At 44.9% G+C, this 21,729-nt stretch overlaps 1 protein-coding gene across 3 annotated transcripts in view; it reads right to left on the bottom strand.

The window, feature by feature from the left end:
• The window catches only part of LOC135385831 (atrial natriuretic peptide receptor 1-like), a 61,414-nt gene that overhangs the window by 18,371 nt on the left and 21,314 nt on the right, over positions 1 to 21,729 (bottom strand). Inside the window, exons 2-15 of one of the 3 annotated variants that reach the window (XM_064615368.1) lie at positions 15,148 to 15,300; positions 14,572 to 14,729; positions 9,002 to 9,137; positions 5,381 to 5,475; positions 4,220 to 4,352; positions 4,050 to 4,134; positions 3,488 to 3,608; positions 3,030 to 3,083; positions 1,931 to 1,996; positions 1,722 to 1,802; positions 1,528 to 1,632; positions 1,354 to 1,425; positions 828 to 990; positions 502 to 657 (exon numbers count right to left, since the gene is read on the bottom strand). In XM_064615368.1, the coding sequence (XP_064471438.1) occupies positions 502 to 657; positions 828 to 990; positions 1,354 to 1,425; positions 1,528 to 1,632; positions 1,722 to 1,802; positions 1,931 to 1,996; positions 3,030 to 3,083; positions 3,488 to 3,608; positions 4,050 to 4,134; positions 4,220 to 4,352; positions 5,381 to 5,475; positions 9,002 to 9,137; positions 14,572 to 14,729; positions 15,148 to 15,300 (1,578 nt within the window). Of the gene's footprint in view, positions 1 to 501; positions 658 to 827; positions 991 to 1,353; positions 1,426 to 1,527; positions 1,633 to 1,721; positions 1,803 to 1,930; positions 1,997 to 3,029; positions 3,084 to 3,487; positions 3,609 to 4,049; positions 4,135 to 4,219; positions 4,353 to 5,380; positions 5,476 to 9,001; positions 9,138 to 14,571; positions 14,735 to 15,147; positions 15,301 to 21,729 lie in introns of those variants that run through there. The other 2 variants (XM_064615370.1, XM_064615369.1) reach the window with 2 other exon arrangements.

Here is a 21,729-nt window from a genome sequence, read left to right as displayed (position 1 = left end):
GATTAATTTGTTTGCGAGTGATAAAAAGCGCTTGTTCCTAAAAGTTAAAAAGTGTGGGTGCTATGCCATCGACGGTTATACAGCACTTAGACACTTAGGAAATAAGTTTCGAAGTGAAAACTGCCCAGTCCTTATCAGGGCAAGCGAGGGAAATTACGGACCCCGGGATGAGTCCTGCCCGGTCCCCCCTCATCGCGTCTCCTGGTGCTAACAACCGTCCGGCCTTGGGCTCGGGCGGGACCCTGAAGAGCCCCGGGCTCCGTCTCAGGCTGACCCCCTCACGCATTCCCTGGTTCATACGTGTCACAGCGGTTAAAAACCTGGATGCCCTCATGACATCCACACAGGAATGCGGCGTAGCGTTATTTGCAAGACACATGACGCCTGCTTAGTGTGCTGTATGTACGACTGATTTCGTATACCGCGAAGCTAAACGCGCCATTCTATACCACGTACACAAAAATGACGAGTGTCTAAGAGCGACATAAGATGAATACTTGCGAGAGGTATCCATTGTTTCACGGTGTGGGTAGAAAGCTTCTTCCCTGAGTATGATCTCTTGAAGTATGATACCAAAGCTATACACGTCGCCCTTCTGTGAACCAGAGGATGAACACCTCTTTAGTCGTAGAAGTTCTGGGGCTTTCCATAAAAATTCTGAAAATAAAAATAGAGAAGAAACAACACGCAAATAACCTTTCAAATATGCGGAACTGTTGACGAACAACTAAATACAGGATCTTGGGCTTCAAAGACAATGAAACAGTTCGACACTGTACACTTCCACGAATATGCCAACATTCTTGACTAGGTAATGCAATACGTACTCTCGGGGCAGTGTGACATGTATGCATGGTAAGTCTCGTCTTCCCGAAAACTTGGCAGTCCGAAGTCGGTGAGCTTCAGGACGAAGTGGCTGTCCACCACGCAGTTGGAGCTTCGTAAACGGCCGTGTGACATGATTTCGCTGTTATGCAAGTAGCACATTCCCTGGAGAATCACAGGCACAAGTTATTGCGGTGCCGTAGGGATTACCAGCCAACCATTGCATCCCTATCGCTATTCCAAGGAGGTGCAGCCAGTATAGTCCCCTTTTTTTTTCTTCTTTCTTTGCATATCCATTCATCATCAGTGCTGGGGGAGCATGAACTAACTCTATGTTGATTACGGATACGTTAGTGCAGGTTGTATTATTGATCATTACATTACATGATTGTCTCATTTGACTGTGCTTACGGTAAGACCCGTCCATGACTTCAAAAACCCCTTAGCCCCCCCCCCCTTTTCAATATAAATATGAGAGCGTTGGCATTCAAGCTAGTTGTGGGTCACCGCGTGTAAGAAACAGCTTACCTTAACTATGTCATTGATGAGCGAATACCGAAAGAGCCACTCCAATTTTAAGGACTCGTTGTGAAGTACGTCCTAGACACGGAGCGCAAGACAAGTGGGGTATATAGGCACGTGGTAATAAATTTATGCTCCTGATGAAGAAAGTACTAAGGGATATTTTCCGAGAAATGTTACCTGTAAACTACCCTTGGGACAGTACTCCGTTATAATGGCGACGTTTGGGGCATCAACACAAGCACCGACGAATCGTGCAATGTTTTCGTGCTGCGCTTCACGCATCTGCAAGAAGAGGAAAGACCGGAAAGGCGTCAACACAAGGAGGCTGCGACGCAGGAGGCGTCAGCGTTGATCCGTATGTTGTTACGTACCTTTTTCATCTCAATCAGCACTTCTCTTGTTAGCTCTATCCTTTTCTGGTGGGGTAGACGTTTCACGGCAACCATTGTGCCCTGCATTAAGAAAGTCGATAACACAGTGTGACATGCATTCGATACATCTTGCAACTGCCATCCGGATTTCTTGTTCATGTTCTCATCGCCTGTACTCACTACGGCCCGTCCTCGTCATATATGCTTACCTTGAGAGCACCGGACAGGATAAATTGTTGTTCGTTGCTCTTCATTGCCGGTTCCAAGAGTGTACTCTAAAACAACATGTGGACAACAAAATTACAATTCACCGAAAACGTACGATTAGCGCATTTACAATAAAATGGCTCAGTCGCCTTTACGATGTCTGAGCAGGAACGTGTCTTTGATGGGACACAGTTACTCTCTCTTTCTCTCCTTTTGGAGCCGCATAAAACTACTGAGAGATTCCCGCGAGAGTGTTTCTTTTCTCTGTGATAAACTCGTATTGTTGCATAAGTACCAAGTGGGAAAGCCAAGAAGCTTCCAGTATGTTCAGTGACCGCGTGGTGACACGCTGAAGGTGATATGCATGCCATGCGGAATGTCGTCTTGTGTCAGTCGATCACGCCTTTCTGGAGGCTTCGGTGGGATCTTGGATTTGTCAAACGTGCAAATGACACTAGTCAGAATGTAAGCCATATAGTTCTCTTTCACTCTGTCTCATGAACGCGAAATGTATGGCGACATTAAGCATAATCTGTGCTACCTGCCGCTGAGTCTGAATTGTGACGATTTATAAGATAGTGCATCTAAACAATCTGTGAATCTAGCCCTGCACCTTCATTCCAGCTGTTTATCCACAATAAACACACAATCTGGGTAGTAGGTATTAAGGACTGGAATGGGTTGCCGGTGCCAGTGGTATGTATGGACAACACCGCAAAATTGGAAAAAGCCCTGATCGCGCTGCAAAATGATTGACGTTTCTGGTAAAATGTGTCCATGTTCTGCATAAGTGTTCGATTTTGTGTAATGCCCGGTATGTACCCCTCCTACTTGGGCCTGATGGCCCGCAGTATGCCTTAAATAAATAAATAGAAAGTAAAAACGAACGCCAAATTCAAGCAACATATGATAGGATATGGTTAGTATTAGTTTCATTCGGTTTAGTGAATACCAATATCGTGACGTTATGAACAGTTGATACATGCCAGTCTGCAATACAACACCTACGTTGCCTGTTAGAACAGAGCTTTGCAGGATTAGTAATCTCGGCGCAAGGTGATTAGCGGTAGGGCAGGCCAAGCCAGGTATAGTGATACATACGTCTCGTATCTCTGGACTCCACTGAACCCATCCTCTTTCCATCTTGTTGGACATCTTGAGAAAAGCCATTCAAGGCATTAACATCCACATTTCGAGAGATGCGCGCAAGAAAAATTCTGTATTCAGGTATTTGGAAGAAAGACATCACCGATATTCGGCTTGTGCATTTTGTGTGTGGTAAGTGCTGTCGAGAGCGTTTTTTTAAATTTTTATTCACTTTACTTTTAACAATAACTACTAGCGTTGGCACACGTTGAAGCGCGTATATGTTTTTATGTTACCTGCTTGCTTATCTTGGGCCTCTCAAAACGTGAGTGTATACATACTAAAACAACTACAACAGTGTGACCTTTAGACATTTCGTGAAAATCGAAGGCATGGCAACTCTCGTAGAACGATACAGGATACATATCGCTGTACCCAACGGGTGTAACGAGTCCGAAGGGCTAGACACTCACTGCGCTTGTTATTGAGAGCCTGCTCATCATCCAGCTGCTGCGCTGGTGCCTTGTAAACACAATGTCCTCCCACTTGATCTTCCAAGACATATTGGCGAGAGAGCTTTCCATCTGCATCTTTCTTGAAAAAAATATATGGTTAGGTCGCATTTTCATATATTCAGGATGAGCAAAGGTTCTCTATTTTTTCGCAGAAACACAAGAACGTGGTAATCTGGGAATCAGGTACAGGAGTACTGTAAAAACGAGATTACCCCGCCCTCACTTCGTTCTAGAATAAATGTTAATGCATTCGAATTTACAGATCGCACGTGTTGTTCATGGATATTATACAATGTAACATTCTTTCTAGTTTCACGAAGATGACGGTCGCGGCCTAAATCGAGTGTGGATCAATCGTTCGTCTTGTAGACTTTTGCAGGGCTAACTTTTTCAAGAGATCATAGAGAGTTCTATAACATCGGCTATATCCAAAGAGCCCACAGTCAATGCACATACTGAGTGGCACATTAACTGTAAACTCCACGTTCCCTTCTCATGAACAACTCATTTGTTTCCTCACCTGTATATGAGAAATGCACATATGAGTACGATAATCAGTAGAAGCAGAGCAGTGATGACGATGGTTTCGAAGAAAGGAAAAGAATCTGAAGAAAATAAGTGGAACCATTCACATAGTTTTAGGTCAATGATAAGCACAAAGCTTCCTTGAAAGCATATAATATTACGTACCATCTTCGGAACACCTCGGGTGTTTCCCGTCAAACCCACAGTAGGGAACATCTGCTGGCGGTCCCTTCCCTGGCCAGTGAATCTCTCTGCCCTGTTCGTAACTCTGGTTGGCGCCGAAATACTTCAAGACAACCTAGCAAAATAGCCACACTGATTTAGGATTTCATATCTGCCGCTAGAACGGAATCCCCGATCATCCCTTACACTTCATTGGTTATAAAAAACACTGCCTACTCGAAAGGTGCCCAGTTGGGCATTAAGGCAGATGTATCTCTGCGGATTAATCCTATCAGCTGCTTAGTAAGAAGACCGTCTTAAGTCAAGTAAGTTATTTGCCATTCAGTGCAATGCTGATGCCACAGCCGTTCCCAGCATATGCGAATATCATTTGGAAATGCTTTAGTAAAGTTAAAATTTCTACGTCTGTCTATTGAAATACATATTTCAATGTGTCGGGAACCGCAGTTAACTAATATATGTTCATAACCGTGCAGGCCACTTCGAGTATGCTCTGAACGCTTCCACGACAACGGACATATTAAAGATGGCTGCGCTGCGCAACATTGCGGTACTGCGTGAAGTACACTTTACAGGGCATTGATCACGTTGCTACAACGTTACGTACAAACAACGCATAGTAATGTGAATGCATTGATGTACACAACGTCCGGCTTTATTTCTGTAAAAAATGAGAAATTGAGATTGTCTCTCTCGGATGGGTCTCACTTTCGACGGTCCTACAACTACAAATCTACGTCCTTTCTTCAGAGCATGCTAGCCGTGGCACACCAAAAATTTAGGCCTGCTTCACACTCCGGTTAAGCGGTAGAGTAAACGCAGCTAGACGTCGGGCTTGCTAGTACGTGGTAATATAAAATACCAAAGCATAGTTTAGGGAGCGCATAAAACAAGACACGAGCACGACACACACGTAACAGAGTTCGTGTTCGCTCCATATAATCCCATTACGATGGTCATGTGCCTGCTTCTGCCTCTATTTTAGACTTTTTTGCCTACAATCATCTACCCACCAACTACCACGCTTTGCCACTCTCTGAACATGCACATGTCGAATAGAATGCTCTACGCAGCACAAATAAAGAACCGAAGTAATTTTAAAATAATTTCAGGGGAAACATGCATGCATGGCAATGCAATCACCTCGAAATCTCCTGTGCTGGGGTCCACTTGGTCCAGGAGGGCGTAGTCTGCTATTCTGTCGCCTGCACTATCGATCGCTACTTGTCCAGATACACCTGGAACAAAATTTTGTGTGTGAAAAATGTGAGGAGGATATAAACGTTTTTTCTCCCAATATTTTGTTTTCTTGAGCATTGGGGGTGCCTTGAACTTGGCCCAAACATGAACAAGTGTTGTCCGTTCAGCGTGCCGCTCTGACACATACAGACGGCATGTCTGCGATTCGTTTGTCTGGTGTTAGAGGGGGAGGGTTCCTCAGATGCACCTGGAACCAGAACAAATCCGATGACGTCGTAAGAGCTCAAGAAGGGAGCGCGTTTCAGGACAAGTTTACGATACATTTTTGACAAGTTAGCATACTCTGAAGAGCCCGACATTATTTATGCTCAAGAACTACTCTATGGAGATTCGCGTCACGTAAAAATTGGAAGATGACCTGTGTTCATTGCTTATCTAAGCAATCGAGAATATCAACCATTCGTAAAAATTGACACATTACTTTCCATATAGCATTTTCACATACCTGAGGTCGTCTTGAAAATGCAAGAAGTCGTGCCAGTTGTAGGACAGATCCTATCGTACAACATATTCAAAACCTACAGGTGTTTTTGTCTCCTTAAACGAGAAAAAAAAAATCGTCCCTCACCACACTCCGCTGCAGCTCGTTCGTTAGTTGAAGTCGTCTAGGAAGTAAAAAGTGATACCTTTGTGACCCATCTGCTTTACCGTTTTGAAAATCTACAGTTGCATTTGTTCTTATACGCGAGAAAAAAGGTTCGTCAGCGCCCTTTCATCCCGTCTGTAAGATACCATTATCACTCTTTGGACGAATTTCGCCTTCTACTGTTCTGCGAAGTTCTACCGACTTAACACTCAGAGTCGCTGCTTCGTAACAGATTCGTCGCCGTTTATAGATTGTTTTCACATACCTGAAGTCGTCTGGGATGTTAAAAATTTGCACTATTTCACGAACAGACCATCTCTTATAACGCATTAGAATCTGCTGGCGTTTTTATTCATAAAAAAAAACAAAGACGTCGTTAGCGCATTTGCATCCGCTCTGTGAGGTATACCATTATCACAATTTTTCTCCCACTGTTTGCTGTGGATCTTACTGTGCCTGCTGACCATAGCTATTGGCTCAGAGCACGCCAGAACGCGACGTAATAGTCTCTGGAATTTCCTGGGTTTTCCTCAGATGCTGTCAGACATATGTCGGCACAGATCCCTTATAGAAGTCGGCCAAGGACGCACATTGCCCCAGAGCGTTAGTCGTGACGTTGACCTCTGTGAGGTCGACGACGGCGAGCTCTTTCAGCAGTACCCGCACCCCCACCAAGGGTCTTTGGAAACCATTTGTTATGATATCGCGCTCATTTCTCCCACAACAGCAAGTAAAAAAGGAAAAAAAAAAGATAATAAAGCTGTATGCACGAAGTCTTTCTTTAACAATAGACATTTTTGCTGCACATAAACGTGAACAGAAGATATATGCTCAAAGTAATAGTACCTCCTGGTGCTCTGGATGGAGCATGCCTCATTGTGCTCCGTGTTCAGTGCCATGGATCAGGCAATCAGTAACGACGACGAAAGTGCTACGAAGAGGCGGGTGTGAGTACTAGTGGTAGAACTGACAGTAGAAAGCGAACATCTTTGAAAGGGTGATAATGGTACCTTACAGACGGGATAAGAATGCGCTGACGATTTTTTTTCCCGCCTAAAAAATATATACATGTAGGCTATAAGAGAGGGTGTCTAACACAAAGGCACATTTATTTTACTTCTTAAACGACCTCAACTAACGAATTACCTACAGCGGAGTATGGTAACAAAAAAAAAAAAAAAACTCTTGTTTAAGGATACAAACAACTGTAGATTCTCAATATGTTATAGAAGAGGATATGTCCTACAAATTGCACAACTTCTTTCACTTCCTAGACGACCTCAGGCATATGAAACTACTATCTGAAAAGTGTGATTTTTTACGAATGGTCGATGTTCTCGATTGCATAATTAAGCAATGAACATAAGTCAGCTTTCAATTTTTACGTGAAGCGAATCTCCATACAGTAGCTTATGGGCATAAATAATCTCGGGCCCCTGAGAGAATTCTAACTCGCAAAAAAAATATCGTAAACTTAGCCCAAAACGCGCTCCGTTCTTGAGCGTTTACGATGTCACGGGATTTATTCTCGTTTCACACTCTAAGAAAGAAATTGAGTAAAATGGGGAGTAACTGCAGCTTCTAGTCCCCTAGACTGCAGTTACTCCTCATTTCAGTCCCCTAACCCCGACATTTACTCCCTAGCACTGCAAACGAATGCAACAGTCTACGTAAATATGTGCTCCTGGTCAATTTGATACAATCAGGCTGTATAACTCAGCCAACTTAACAACTTTCCACCCCTACACAGTGAGAAACAGTTAGCACTTCTTTCTTCGCAAATTGTGCCCTATGTATGTCGCAAGATTTTATATCACTCGATATATCACGGTTGACGGTTTTATTCAAAGTATATTTTCATGCATGCACAAGAATTATGTACCCGGGACTCTTAGAACAGAGCGTGAAATGCAGTCTCTACTCCGTGACATTAATTCACTCCCGTGCATTTACTCCCTAAAGGGAGTAATTTTTCTGGCAATGCATTTCGTCCTCAAAAGGAGTAAATACTCCGTTTTTTCTTAGAGTGCATATGCTCTTAGGGAAGCTAAGTGTACCCTCCCCTCTAATAGCAGACAAAGAATGCGCAGAAATGCCGTCTGTATGTGTCAGAAGGGGAGGGACCGGACAACACTTTTTCACATTTGGGCAAAGTTCGGGGCGCTCCCCAGTGTTCAAGAAAATAAAATCTTGAGAAAAAGTGTATATCCTACATACGCCCACTAAGGGAATACACACAATTTTTTTCAGTGAAATCGAAGAGGGTCGAGCTAGACACCTCAGGCTGGTTTCGGCTGGAATGGCCCACCTGCGTTTATCATGCAGCAATTATTTCAATTCTGACTATCATTTATTTGAGCATTTGTGGATAGTTCCCTAAAAGGCGCAGGGAAAGACCACATTTTTTGCTGTTTTCAGGAATAGCAAACCGACTATAGTCTGACCTAATCTTTCCTCTCATACCACAATAAAGCTATCGTCCCCCGTCGTATTTCTGTCTCCGTACTTCTGGCAGGCAGCTGGTGAGATAGGTCTTTCATCAGCACGCCCTCAACAATACCGTGCAAGCTCATTCTGAGATTCCGTAAGTGAATGAGTGAGATTACGAAAGAGTCACTAGAGCTGCTAGGTCAAGCCGGGCTCCTCGCTTCACGGCAGCAGGCCGAGCTACTCCTCCAACGTCGCGCAGTTCGGCTGGCGGCACATTTTTCGCGACGTTTTTTGTCAATTGAATTGAGCAGTGATTAAACTCCGCATTACGGAAATACTTTGTGAGGGCTCTGCTGATAGACTACGTGATGGATTACGTAGGGTTTCAAGTTATCCGAAATATCACTTCGCTGCTCCCTTTAGTTGCCTTTTCAACACGTGTACTGTGAGCACACTAATATATAGACAAAATGTTTCCCCAAACTAACCTGTCATGTTGGAATTCAGCATCCGGTTGACGATGTTGTCTCCAATGTAGGGATTCATGCCATTCGTAACAGTCTCATTGATAGCCTTGCAGAGCATCACGACTGCATCGTGAAAACTAGCAGTAAAATAGTTCACCTTGAAAGAGAGACGGATATGCACATGGTCACGAGACATCAGTAAACTGTGGAAGAAACTATGGTTGCGCCTTCGAAAATGCTTCGGTAACTTGCCTTCAGGCCACACTGTCTGAGACAAATTAGTGAGCTATCCCCTTCCCGTACGTAAGGGACAGCGTTGGCGGTTCTGCGCACGCGCAACGCACAATCAAAGCTTTGCGCATTGCGCAGAACCACAGCGCTATCCCTTACGTACGCAAAGGCGGCAACGTACGTTATACTAAAACTCATCATTTATTTATTTATACTGTTGACCAGTGATAGCCAGTAGTTAACTACATGTAGTTAAACAACCTGATTGTAGTTAAAAAGTAGTTGTCAAGTACTTGCAGAAATGTAGCGGCAACTACTAGTTAAACTACTATTTCGAGTAGTTCACTACAGTAGTTAGGTTACTGCAGGCGCCAACGACTTCCGATTTTGCCGCAAGCTTTACGGCACGATTGTGCTTCCGACTTTTACCTTGAGCTACTTGTGAATGGAGGTGCAGAGCAATTGTGCTGTGCATGTGTACTATATCTTCACTTTTAATGCTTGTCTAGTGAAGTCTCATTTGTTGTGAAATAATTCTGTAACTTAGTTTATCACGTAGGCGCAGAAAGAATCCCACCGCAAGCTTTGTATTTGACGATCGTAGCGGCCTGCGAAATACCTTGGTTACTGTCCTGGTGTGCACATAACCGCATAGGATGGCTACGTGATCGATCATCGTGGCTAAGCGAAAATATTTTACGGTCCACAGTGGCGCAATCAGCAGCCACCACAATATTTGTGCGTGGCGCATTGATCTGTGACGAAGGAGCCTGAGTGTAAATCGCGTACATGGCCCGTCGTATGTTGTACGTACCTTTATAGCGGAAGCTTTCACTTCATAGAAAATATTTCCGCAACAAGCTCTTTTGTCAGCGCATAATATACAAGGGACAGGCAGTGGATTTTACGACAGCATGTGAATTAAGAGACGTAGGCACAAGAGTATATTTTAAATATAGTTATCACTGCTTCTGATTCATACTTAGGTGCCCAACAACACTACAAGGGATTGGCGTTGGTGGACAACGTTAAGTAGTTATAGATGTAGTTAAAGAAGTAGTTTCAACTACTCCCCTGAAAAGTAGTTCGCAGTTAAAGTTCAACTACTGTAGAAGTAGTTAGTGGCCATCACTGCTGTTGACTGCCTCTTGACAGTGGTAACAGGAACGGGTTGTGAAATTGTTATATACAAACATACAGGGACAGTAACTGCATAAAGTAAAAGAAAAGTAGGAAAAACACGACACTGAGAAAAAAGAACTGCGTTAAATGCTATAGGCTCGTTGCACTGCAGAGAGATAATAATGAAGCATTACAATTTCAACGGGACAATGAAAAGAAAAGCATGAGAGCAAAGCATCGAGTGTTGAAGCGTTGGTTACATCATAGGACAGTAATTACCAATCAGACACTGTTCTTGGGGGAAAAAAATCTGAACGCATTATTCTGAGGAAGGGAATAACAAACTTATTTGGGTGCCGAGATCGAACTGCCGTGTTATTCTGTAATGTATTTCGTGACATCAATACGAAAACTTGTCAGAATATAATCACGTCGAGTGGTTTTATAGCAGCTAATATGTACAGGGACGTTATAGACTGATTACGATTATACTTGTTATAACTGAACCGTACCTCGAGCCGTTGGACGCCGTCTAGCATAGCAACATTGACTTGCGTACCAGACAGGACTTGCATAATCCAAAATGGGCCTGGCTAGGGCCTTATAGGCTGTCAATTTAGGCTGAACTGAGGCATGCTTTGAGTTGCGTGCAATTTACCAGAGCTTATTTAATGTCCTTTGTGTTATGTACGAAATGTGAGTGTTCCAACTTAAATTGAACGTGATGTGCACGCCAAGGTACTTATACACTGATACTCGCGGGACTATATCATTATCGAAGGTGCTGTCAAATATTAAAGGGTGTTTCTTCTGGGTGGCAGTAAATAAGGCACATCTTGTAGGGTTTACTGCCAGCTTTCACACTAGTGGGAAATGGATGTGAGACAAGAATTCGGTTGGAGTTGATCCGCAGCAGTGTTATTCTCCTTATAAACGACTATAATATAACCTACATAATCTCCTTATCTCCTTATTAGTATGTCTATATAGGTACGCTACAAAAGCGCATACTCTCAGCGCATGAGAGCAGATAAAAAAGAGGGACAAGTATATAATCCTGATACGACAACAATAATAGGAAATACGTGGAATGTATAGGCAGTTCATGAGAATGTTAATGTGTGTCTGCTGCCTTTTTGTACAAACCACGCTTAATGGCAAGGCATGTTTATATTGTAAAACTGATTCAGCAAAATGGGCAAAATGCGCCTGTGAAAATAAAACTCTCACTGTGACTGTCGCAAGCATGGTGTCTCGCGGATAAGCGACTCAGGACTCACACATACTGTACTCCAGTGCTGGACAGTATCGCAGATACATGTATCTTCGATACAATCATTCGATACATTTTGTGTATCGGTATTAGGTATCGCGTGCCAAAAATGAGAGTATCGGAGTATCGGTATCGAAAATACATTTTAGTGTATCGCGTATTTTAACGATACTCGATACTAAAAAAAGACGCAAATATTGAGGCTGTTGTGAGACTTAGGGTCGGCGGCGCTCGCTCAGGCGGTAGTACAAGCCAGGCCGCAGCGGCGTAGACATGTCGACCATAAATTCGTTTGAAGCTTACGTCCGCGCGCGCGCGCTCCATCGTCAAGGTCGCCCGGAGAGGAGGCCCTGGGCCCTGCCCTGGGACGCGCTCGTGGGCGCGCGCGGCTTCTAGTTGGTTCCAGAAGAATCTCTTCCGTCTCTTTCTACGGCGGGCGCGCCGAAAACGCCTTAGGACCAACCTCACGGCTTCTGGAACTGCGCTGCCCGATGTCCCCCTCCTTCGTGCGCAAGAGCACGTCCACTTGACTTGAAGTGTGGATTCCGCGTCTGCCATGCGGAAAGAATAACCGCCTGCTTAGCTTGAGCACTGTAACCCGTTCTACAGCTCACAATTCACAACGGCCAACTAAGAAAATCAAGTCAGAGGCTACCGGGTAAGTACTGCAGTACCAAACGATAAAAGCAGCAGAAAAAAAGTTTCAGGTTTATTCGTATGTATAGTCAAGTGCTCACAGACCGGTACACACGAAGACCATTGTCTTAAAGAATTGTTTTTTGCTAGGCTGCTTATTGATGCGATAGTTTCAACGTACCCATGGCTTCAGTCTAAAGTTCTAACAAGACTAGCTGCTTAGACAGTGCAGCTTCATTAAATCCGTGCGGTCGGATACGTCCAAGCCCTGTCAGAAAAAGTGCGCTATAAAAATACACTAAAGGCTCTAGAAATAACGAATAAATGTTTTTACTTCCCTAATCATATTACCAGCTTTATTATATTGTTATTTCAGTGATGTAAACTTCGCTAATCATAACATCAGCTGTATTATATTCGTGATTTCAGTTATGTATCGAAGTATCGACGATACAGTACCGAGTATCTGTATCGAAAATCAATTTCGGTTCTGTATCTTGTATCGGTATCGGAAATACATTTCTTGAGAGTATCGAGTATCGGCATCGAAGATACTTTTTTGAAGTATCTTGCCCAGCTCTGCTGTACTCATTCTGTTATACTTCTATGCTGAATTACATTTGTACGTTTCACAATAGAATCACAAAAAATATGCATGGACAAGCGCGTCACTATATTGATGATTGTGCACAATCACTGTAATCCGTTGGAACATACAGCCGTGAAGTTTAAAAAAAGAGCAGAACGCTAAAAATCAAGTACAGGAAAGTTTTAAGAAATCCACATGAAAATCAAAAGTGCGACTTTAAAAACTGTAGAGCAGAATGATCTGCCAGAGTTATCGTTATCTTGTAAATGTTTTGTTCTTATAGTTCCTAGTGGAATCGCTATGCATACCGTTTATAATGACCTACGGGGCACATAAAGCATGTCCAGCTTTTGCTTTCATGTACAAAACTGCACATGAGTCACATAAGTAATGGGCGTCGCGTGAGCACATGTGTAGCAAGGGGTGGCTGGTCACACACTAAACATAAATCCTTGCACGGCGCTGAAAGAAATTGGATCACTAAGAAGTTGTGCCGTTTCGATAACTGTTTTCTAGACATTCTAAATAAAATAATTAGACGAAGACAAATGGCGCCTCTTGTCGTCGCCTACGCTTGGGATTTTGCATAATGGAGTCTGCGGTGTTGTTCCTACACATGTAGCGCAAGAAGATGTAGAGTGTGTTGGTTCACTTGAAACATGTCAAAGCAACGCGAAAGAGACGACGACGAATTCGGACAGACGTCAAACGTCAGTCCTCGTCTGTTTCACGTTGCTTCAACATGTTTCATGTTCTTACAGACATGTTTATTGGCTAATCCATGACCTCATCACATGTAGGTCTTCCACTTCCATCACGGTGTAGTTATTCCTTGTATTAAGTTATGTCTTATTGCTTGCCCCTAGATCAGCCTTCAACATACAGGAGTTCTTCGAAATCCAAAACTTCTCTTCACTATAGTTGAGCGCCGTTGCTTTATCTGAGTCAGGTGTGCGCGGTGGCTCTCAGCGCCAGGAAACACTTCGCGGCTTGAGTTTATTTTCGAAAGGCACGCTCTAAAACCAGCGTATACACAGCGAGAACAGACACTGGGAGCTCCTAAGTAGTCACACTGCTTCTCCCGTCAGCAATGTCTTACGATGTACGGAACTGCAGAGCAGCAGAGCCAGATATTACGTTTATGCAGCACGTCAATTTAGCTGAACAACTCTGATTTGCAACCAGCTGCGGCTGCCTTAGTGACATTTGGCTGACCTTCCGCTTGCAGAAGCAAGTCGCAGTACATTATATCACTCAAATTTGCGTTATTTGTAGTGTCCTATAGTCTCGTACTGGGCGAAATTATCCATACTCAACGCCGATGGAGTGTTCCTGGGGATCCCTGATTGATTTTCTTTAAAGTATATAGAATCAGCTTTAGAAATGTCAACTTTAAAAGTAGTAGTAGTAGTAGTAAATAACTGCTAAAAGAACTATTAATTTGGCACTAACTGCGAAATTTTCCAAACCCTTTTGCGATAATCTCGGACGTTCTCAGGAGTTTCCTGAACGAATACGGAAACCGACCTTGAGACCAATCGTGCCCAATCGGACTCACATCCCCCCTTTTTTTTTCTTTATCACGTCACCACCACCACCATCATCCAACCGACTCAGCTCAGAAGGGTTGGAGGTCACTGATGTATCCCGAGACTGAGGCAGTTATTAGAAGTTGTTGAGGATGGCAGTGATGCAAGATAGCTGCTACTCTCGTGAGATGAAGAATCTCTTAATACTTACGACTTGTTCTTTGTAATTTGTGACGTTGTACTCTGTGCCTGCACGGCGTTTTACTTCGTTCGAAAACCGCATGTACTCATCCGACAGCGGTTGGTTGAGGCTGATGATCATAAGGGATTCAAATGCCTTCTTCAGGCGCTGCCGGCGTAGTGGATCGCCTGTGCTTGTAGAGAACAGGGTGGAGAACGGTAAAGATGTAACACCCGCTTGTACACAAACGATGTAGTTGAGTTCCACAGTCCCGGTTTACAGGCACAAAAATAGCTTATCTGCGTATTCTGTGACTAATTCTCATGACGCAATCACAGTCGACGTTGAACTATTCCACAAGTAGTTTACTTTGTATACGAGTACTGGGTACCACTAGACACCGTAAAAATACAGCTTGGCGACATTTTCGATCTCGATACAGGAACACAGTGGGTAAAAACGCAGACTCAGTTGTGAAACTTCACATTGAAAACCACTTCTTCGCATAATCTATTTGCGCATTGTAACTATAATTGCTTTCCGTAACCCTACGTCTTGACAACCGTATTTCATCAAGAAGAGGTGACAGATGGATTGTTATCCTACCTACGCCTTTGGACCATGACATGTTTCCTGTGGCTTCACTTTGAAAGAGTTCCGGATACAGGAAGGCGTAGTCGCCTGATTGCGTCATGCCAAGTTCTTCCGCGTGCTCCAGCATGGTGCGCACTTCTTTTTCGCCGGTAAGTAGGACCACAACTGCACATAAAACACAATGAATCGTGAGGCGTATCTACTCCTCCTTCACGTTTTAAACACAATAAGAGCAAGACAGGAACGCAGTTGTGAACATCATGCAGTGTGCGCGCTGAACTGCACCACCTACTTATGGACTGTCCTGTCTACCAGCGGGAGTGCGAGAGCTTGTAGCACGGAATGCATGCAATCGACCACCGCCCCTTTACCACAAGCAAGGTGCTGGGCCCATGGTTCAGTAGCGTTCATATGCACCAAGGTCTCCGTCACCTTTGGGATTTCCTGTCATCAACTGGCCACTCCACCGTGCTTTGATCACCTGAATCTTCATCACTATCTACAAATGGCACTGGGGCAGCACCCAGCCTGCTAGCCGGCAAGCCCCATCTCATCATCGCCTCTTCATGTGTGTGTGTGAACATGACATAGTAATAAGACAACCACAGAATTAGGTGAGGCAATGAGTGGTAGCAGTTACTACTAATACTAAGAATAGTAACAATTCTGCTTTTATGCGTCATTTTAGTAACAACACATGCCCACCAAACATCATTTCGAAGGAAGGGAAATCGGGGCGTCAAGCACACGTTATTATTATGCTAAATAACCCCTTTATGGCCATTATAAGTTCACTAGCATAGGAGAACGTTCGAGATCCTGACGCACAGAAAAGACTGGTTACGCAAGCAAAATGGATCCACTTTACAAGTCAGGTCTATACGTAGCAGGAAATGGAGCCAGGTTAAAGCAGAGAATTTGTGCAGGGGGTTGCCATCCTAGTGGGATCCTAGGGGATCCGAAAATAGTGCTACACACTTGGCCATGAACCTTAGACCATTCCTGCTCTGCATTTTCTGGCAGGTCGTAGCAGCCAATAGTGGTCTCATAAGAGAACAACATATTCTTCCAATAAGAGCAAGCCCCTTCTACACAAGTTAAACAACCCGTTCTTTTTCGGGAGGTCCCCGTTCAACTAACTGGCGAGTTCTCTCAACTCGCGACACCCCATGCTTCAAGGTCCCGTTTTGAAATCCCTGTCATATACGGCGCAGTCGTTTCAGCACATTAGGAATTTTGTTCTGCTCCCAATGCCAGCCCCTCTAACAGGAAAATGTAGCCGTGTTGCTGTAGCCCTGTATGTCATCGCGGGAAGCACGTAACGGGGTAGGTATACATGGTGCGTGAAAATACGTAGCCTGACAAGACTGAGGGCAGGCTGTATTGTCAGAGACATCTGTGTAGCGTCTCAAAGTGTCACGGTTCCCGTGCGACAGGGCTGGATTGCTCTGCCGGCGTGGGTTCAGCATTATGTGTTATTTTTGTCGCGAAGAACGTGGAATTTCCAATATTTGAGCACGGAATTCTGATTTTCTTTTGTTTTGTTTTTTTGTTTTTTGCGCGGAAAGCTAAGATCCCTGGTCATTATGCTAGACTATTGTATGTGCCATAATGAAGCATTCTAGGAGATTAAGCTCGTGTGTTGCTAACGAAGTCACATGACCAGAATTCAGGGACACGACACAGAAAGCCGGCTTCGCGGGATAGCAGACAACCATGCAAGAAAGCCGACTTGACAGATTTACACGAGGATATGGAGCAGGAAAAATTCAGGGAGGGACGAGGAGGAGAGATAAGAAAGAGAACTTTTAACGTCATCTGCACGGCAATAACACTGTGGGCACGCGGGACACGCACGAGAGCTCGTGCTCAGGTAAAAAAAAAATGCAACGCGTGGCTCAGAATTGAAACATGCATCCAGCCTTTTCTGTTGGTTGAATGTCGTTGCGAAATCAAAAATCGCGCTATAGAAGCTCGTGAAGTGAAATGATTGGTCCGCGTTAGAAAGGCACGATCATGAGCGACGCCACGGTAGATAGATTGATCACGGTGAGGCCGACAACGGCAAGCCCTATCGCTATCACCACCAGATTGATCATGATCATTGATCAGACATATGTCGGCACAGTTCCCCTAGAAGTCGGCCCAGGACGCACATTTCCCAGGGCGTCAGTCGTGACGTTGCCCACATACGTGAGGCCGACAACGGCAAGCCCTTTCACCACCACCACCACCGGATTGATCATGTCACGTCGAGACTGGGAGGTACCCGGGTTCGAATCCCGGTGCCGGCTGTGCTGTCTGGGGTTTTTCCTGGGTTTTCCTCAGACGCTTTCAGACATATGTCGGCACAGTTCCCTTGGAAGTCGGCCCAGGACGCACATTCCCCAGGGCGTCAGTCGTGACGTTGCCCACATCTGTGAGGCCGACAACGGCGAGCCCTTTCACCACCACCACCACCAGATTGGTCTGTTTGTGAACAATTTCATGATGCAAAGGCAGCTATGGCCTTAGTGTAACCTTTAGTGGAAATTAATATATACATGAACGATGTACTCGAGAATATTTTCTATTGCAATTAAAAAAGAGTAGACAGGGACGTCCAGAGATCGCTATTGCAGACCTGCTGTTCATCAATCAGTACCAATGTAGCTACATTTACGGGATCACTTATTTTTAGTACGTACCCGACGTAACCACTCGTGGCAGTAAGCAAACAAGAAAATGAGCCAGCTGCTGGGAGTCCTTCTTCAATGTGGTCGCAGTTATGTCTCGGTCTTCACCTATCTTTGAATGAAGCGGTAGCATACGTTTCTCGGCGCTTATCATCACTCTTATACGGTGTTTTATGAAGGCCCGCGGTTGCATTATTCGTAAACAAGTGGCGATATCTACATATCTAGAAGATTTCTTTTTACTGAGCATAGCAATTAGCATGCGCTCATTAATTAAATAAAAGGCCCGCTTGTCATGGACGCTTCCGGAACCTCTATTTCATAAAAGAAAACTCTATTAAAAAAACCGCGTCGACAGTTGGTAATTTTCTCCAGTAATTATTTGATTGAATTAATTCAATCAATTAATTGATTGATTAAGATAACCGGTACTACATTTGGGTCCCAAATTCTTGTCTGTATGGATCTTACTTTCATCTCGAAGACCCCAATACATCTATGGTAGAGGCTAGCGCTCCAATAGCCACAAAGAAATAAAAGACGACCGTAGTTTCGTTTTCCGAAACACACGGACTCTGGTCGCGCATGGGCAAGTGCATTTGTTCTATGGCTACGTCGGTGGTATCAATTTTAGTGCAGTCTTGTTGACCACACTCGCTTAAAGCCTTCGCCTTCTCCGCTGAGTCTTCACCAAGTCTACCCTCACACAAATTTCGAGCAGTCACTCAGAAGGTCAGTCGACGGTAGGCTGATTCTGCCGGTAATCCTCAACAGCAGACCCCCGAGCTGGATTGCACAACTCATCGATTCTATCACCTGCTCTCCACGACTTGAATGGACACCGAGCTGCGGTCCGGATGAGGTTCCGTCACATCACATGCCACACCTCCGGAGACAGCATCCCACGTTGAAGTGTTTTTTCGACATCACATACCATGAAAGGCGTGTTCTTAAAACGTACTTCGGATCAGCGCCGTCTGTACCAATGTCCAGCGACAGAGCAATCCACACAACTGCTCTAAGGCATGCGCTAGCTGCTGGGCTGTCGCCGACACACAGGAGCTGCAACTACGCAACTTAAGCTAGTTAACGAAAGAGTCATATTGGCGAATGTTCAGCCGCTCTGCTTCTACAGGGACAGGCATGAACTAGTCCGTACTTCCTGGTGTGAACGACACTGTGTGCAACACTCAGTATACTGTGCTATCTTATCGAAACTACTAAATTACGTCGTGCCTACGGTAGTGATCTGCAGGCAGGTAAAGCCAATTTTATGAGCAAGTGTACCTGAATTCTAAGATTGTGTGTATTTTTCAAACGAAGGCATGTCCTCTCAGCTCAGCAAAAACATGCATTGTTGCGCTTTCGGGTTCTTCATATTTAGGACTGTCACACTTTTTGTTTCTAGCCGTTTTCACAATGTATTTAAATTGTACCAGAACATAATTGAACAAGTTGAACCCGCATTGGACTCAACAGAATATTTCTTATATTCACCTATACAGTGCCCCATCCGATAATGGAGTGCCTTGTCATCGAATGTTGCTCATATACTCTTTCTTACTGTGCTTTTGTTAAGCTGTGCGACCTTCTACAAATCCCTTGATGTAGCACTTATAAAGTACTTCAGGTATAATAAATGAAATAAATAGTATATCATATGTGTATAAAAAAAAGTACCACACCAAGGATTAAACCCAAGCACGCAAATCCACAACGCGCTCACTATACCACGAGACCAGCAACGCAACAACACACCGCGCAGAATTTGGTTAGAAATAGTCTGAAAGCCATCGTAGGCCTATCGTGTATTGCAACTGCGCATAAAGTTGCAGAGCGCACAGGACAGGACAGGACAGTCTTTCATGTCCAATGTGGACACTTTTTGGGGAAGCCCTGGTTGTGACGTAACTAAAGGATTAAGACACGCCAATGTATTCTGCCATGAAGCCAACACGGCGAAAATAAGTCTCTCAGGAAAAAAAGTGTGACAGTCTCGAGCTACTGTTGCGACTGGCCCAGTCAATGTGATCGTCGCCTGAGACAAAGACAACAGCTGCGCGACACCTACTCCAAAAGAGGACACCAAGGCCAACCATCTGGGTTGTGATGAGCAGCCAACACGTTAGTGAATGGCCTCAGGCTTCCTCGTTGTTCCCTTCGGGCACCTAAGAAGGTCACCTAGGGATAAGCTCCCTATTCATCTCCCAGACTGCCACTCGTCGTGATCTCAAACAGGTGCGTCTGGCGACCTCGAGACGTCTGGAGTGACCGTTGCCGGACTGTGATCGGTCAGCGGATTGGTTGGACAAGGTTAACACGTGACTCTCTCACCCTGTGAATTTGCTTTAAAAGAGCGCGGCCATGATGGCTTGTTTGTCTGTTCTTGAGATACTGAACATGTAAATAAACCTCTGTTGTTGTTGTAGACGGACCCCTGCCTGACTACCTCCAGCACTAGACCGCTCGGACCCTCGAACCGCAACAACTGGTTGGCAGCCGCTGGGATGGACACCGCTAGGCCGAACAAATCGCATGGGTGAGTGTTCCGCTTTCCTTGCTTTGATTTCGCCAGACTGTGAAACGCCGGTGTAGGCAAAATCTGTTAGCGTTTAGGTAGGAAGCCATAGTTAAGCACGCTTCACCCTAAAAGTATAGCGGATGGGAAATTGACGCTCAGAAGAGAAACCATGGACCTTAGCAAGTTGCGAGTGCCAGATTTGTTACTCCTGTTGGAAGAACTTGGGGGTAGCCAGGGGCAGGTAAAACGTAAACCTCAGATCATTGAGCTCATCCGCAGAATTGGAGCTGATGATGAGGAAATGAAGGAGTGTTGGGAGTTAATCTTGCAAAAGAAAGAGGAGGAAGAAAATGCGAGGCAGGAACGCTTTGAACGAGAAAAGCAGGAACGCGTGGAAAGAGAAAAGCTGGAAAGAGAAAAGGCTGGAACGCGAGGAGCGGGAACGCGAGGAGCGGCTAGCGAAAGAACGGCGCGAGCATGAATTGGCATTGAGGAAGTTGGAGCTAGAGAAGCTGAGACTCGAATCAAACAGCTCAGCTTCTGAGATGGGTCGCAGCAGAGATAATGAAAGATTAAAGATCAAGGACCTGCTGCAGCCTTTCAAAATCGGAGAGGATATTGGCCTGTTCCTCGTCAACTTCGAAAGAGCGTGCGAAAAAGTTGGCTTCGATCGAGAAACATAGTCCCATAAACTTCTTACTTTGCTCCCATGCGAGGCCGCAGACGTCATTGCCCGACTTAGCAAAGAGGACGCAGCGGACTATGACAAAGCTAAAGCCGCACTCCAAAAAAAGTTCCGTCTTTCTACGGAAGCCTTTCGGCAACGCTTCCGCACAAGCGAAAAGAAAGCGGACGAATCGTATCCGGAATTCGCATACAGCCTCAAGGCCAACCTGTTAGAGTGGCTCAAAAGCGCGGAGGTTTTCGGTAACCACGACAAAGTTATAGAGTGCGTGGCCCTCGAGCAGTTCTACCGATGCCTTCCAGAGGCAGCCATGTTTTGGGTGCAAGACAGGTTAAACGGTGTAGACGTGCAGAAAGCCGCAGAATTTGCAGAAGAGTTCGTAACTCGCAGAAAGACTCAAGGCGCGATAGGTGTTTCCTTTAGAGCAGCAAAGGAAGCCGACAGCTAGAACAGTCGGCTCTGCGGCAGGCAGACCCTGAAAAGCGATTCGCCCGCCGACGCGTTCAAGAAGGTCAGACGAACAAAAGGGAAGTTGGGGGTGAAAGTAGGTTAGCCTCCCCAAACCCTGATAACAAGAGAGTGATAGCTCCGGAGACAAAAGTGTTTGAAACTCAGAGGCAGCGGGTGTGTTTTGCGTGCAACGAGCCGGGACACTTTGCAGCTAACTGCCCAAACGAAGTTGCGTTTGCTTATGTCAGTGGTAGCGCCCAGGA

The sequence above is a fragment of the Ornithodoros turicata genome, chromosome 2 (assembly GCF_037126465.1).
Source record: "Ornithodoros turicata isolate Travis chromosome 2, ASM3712646v1, whole genome shotgun sequence".
Lineage (NCBI taxonomy): Eukaryota > Metazoa > Arthropoda > Arachnida > Ixodida > Argasidae > Ornithodoros > Ornithodoros turicata.
The sequence above is the reverse complement of the archived record's forward strand: the minus strand, read 5'-3'. Positions and strand labels throughout refer to the sequence as shown.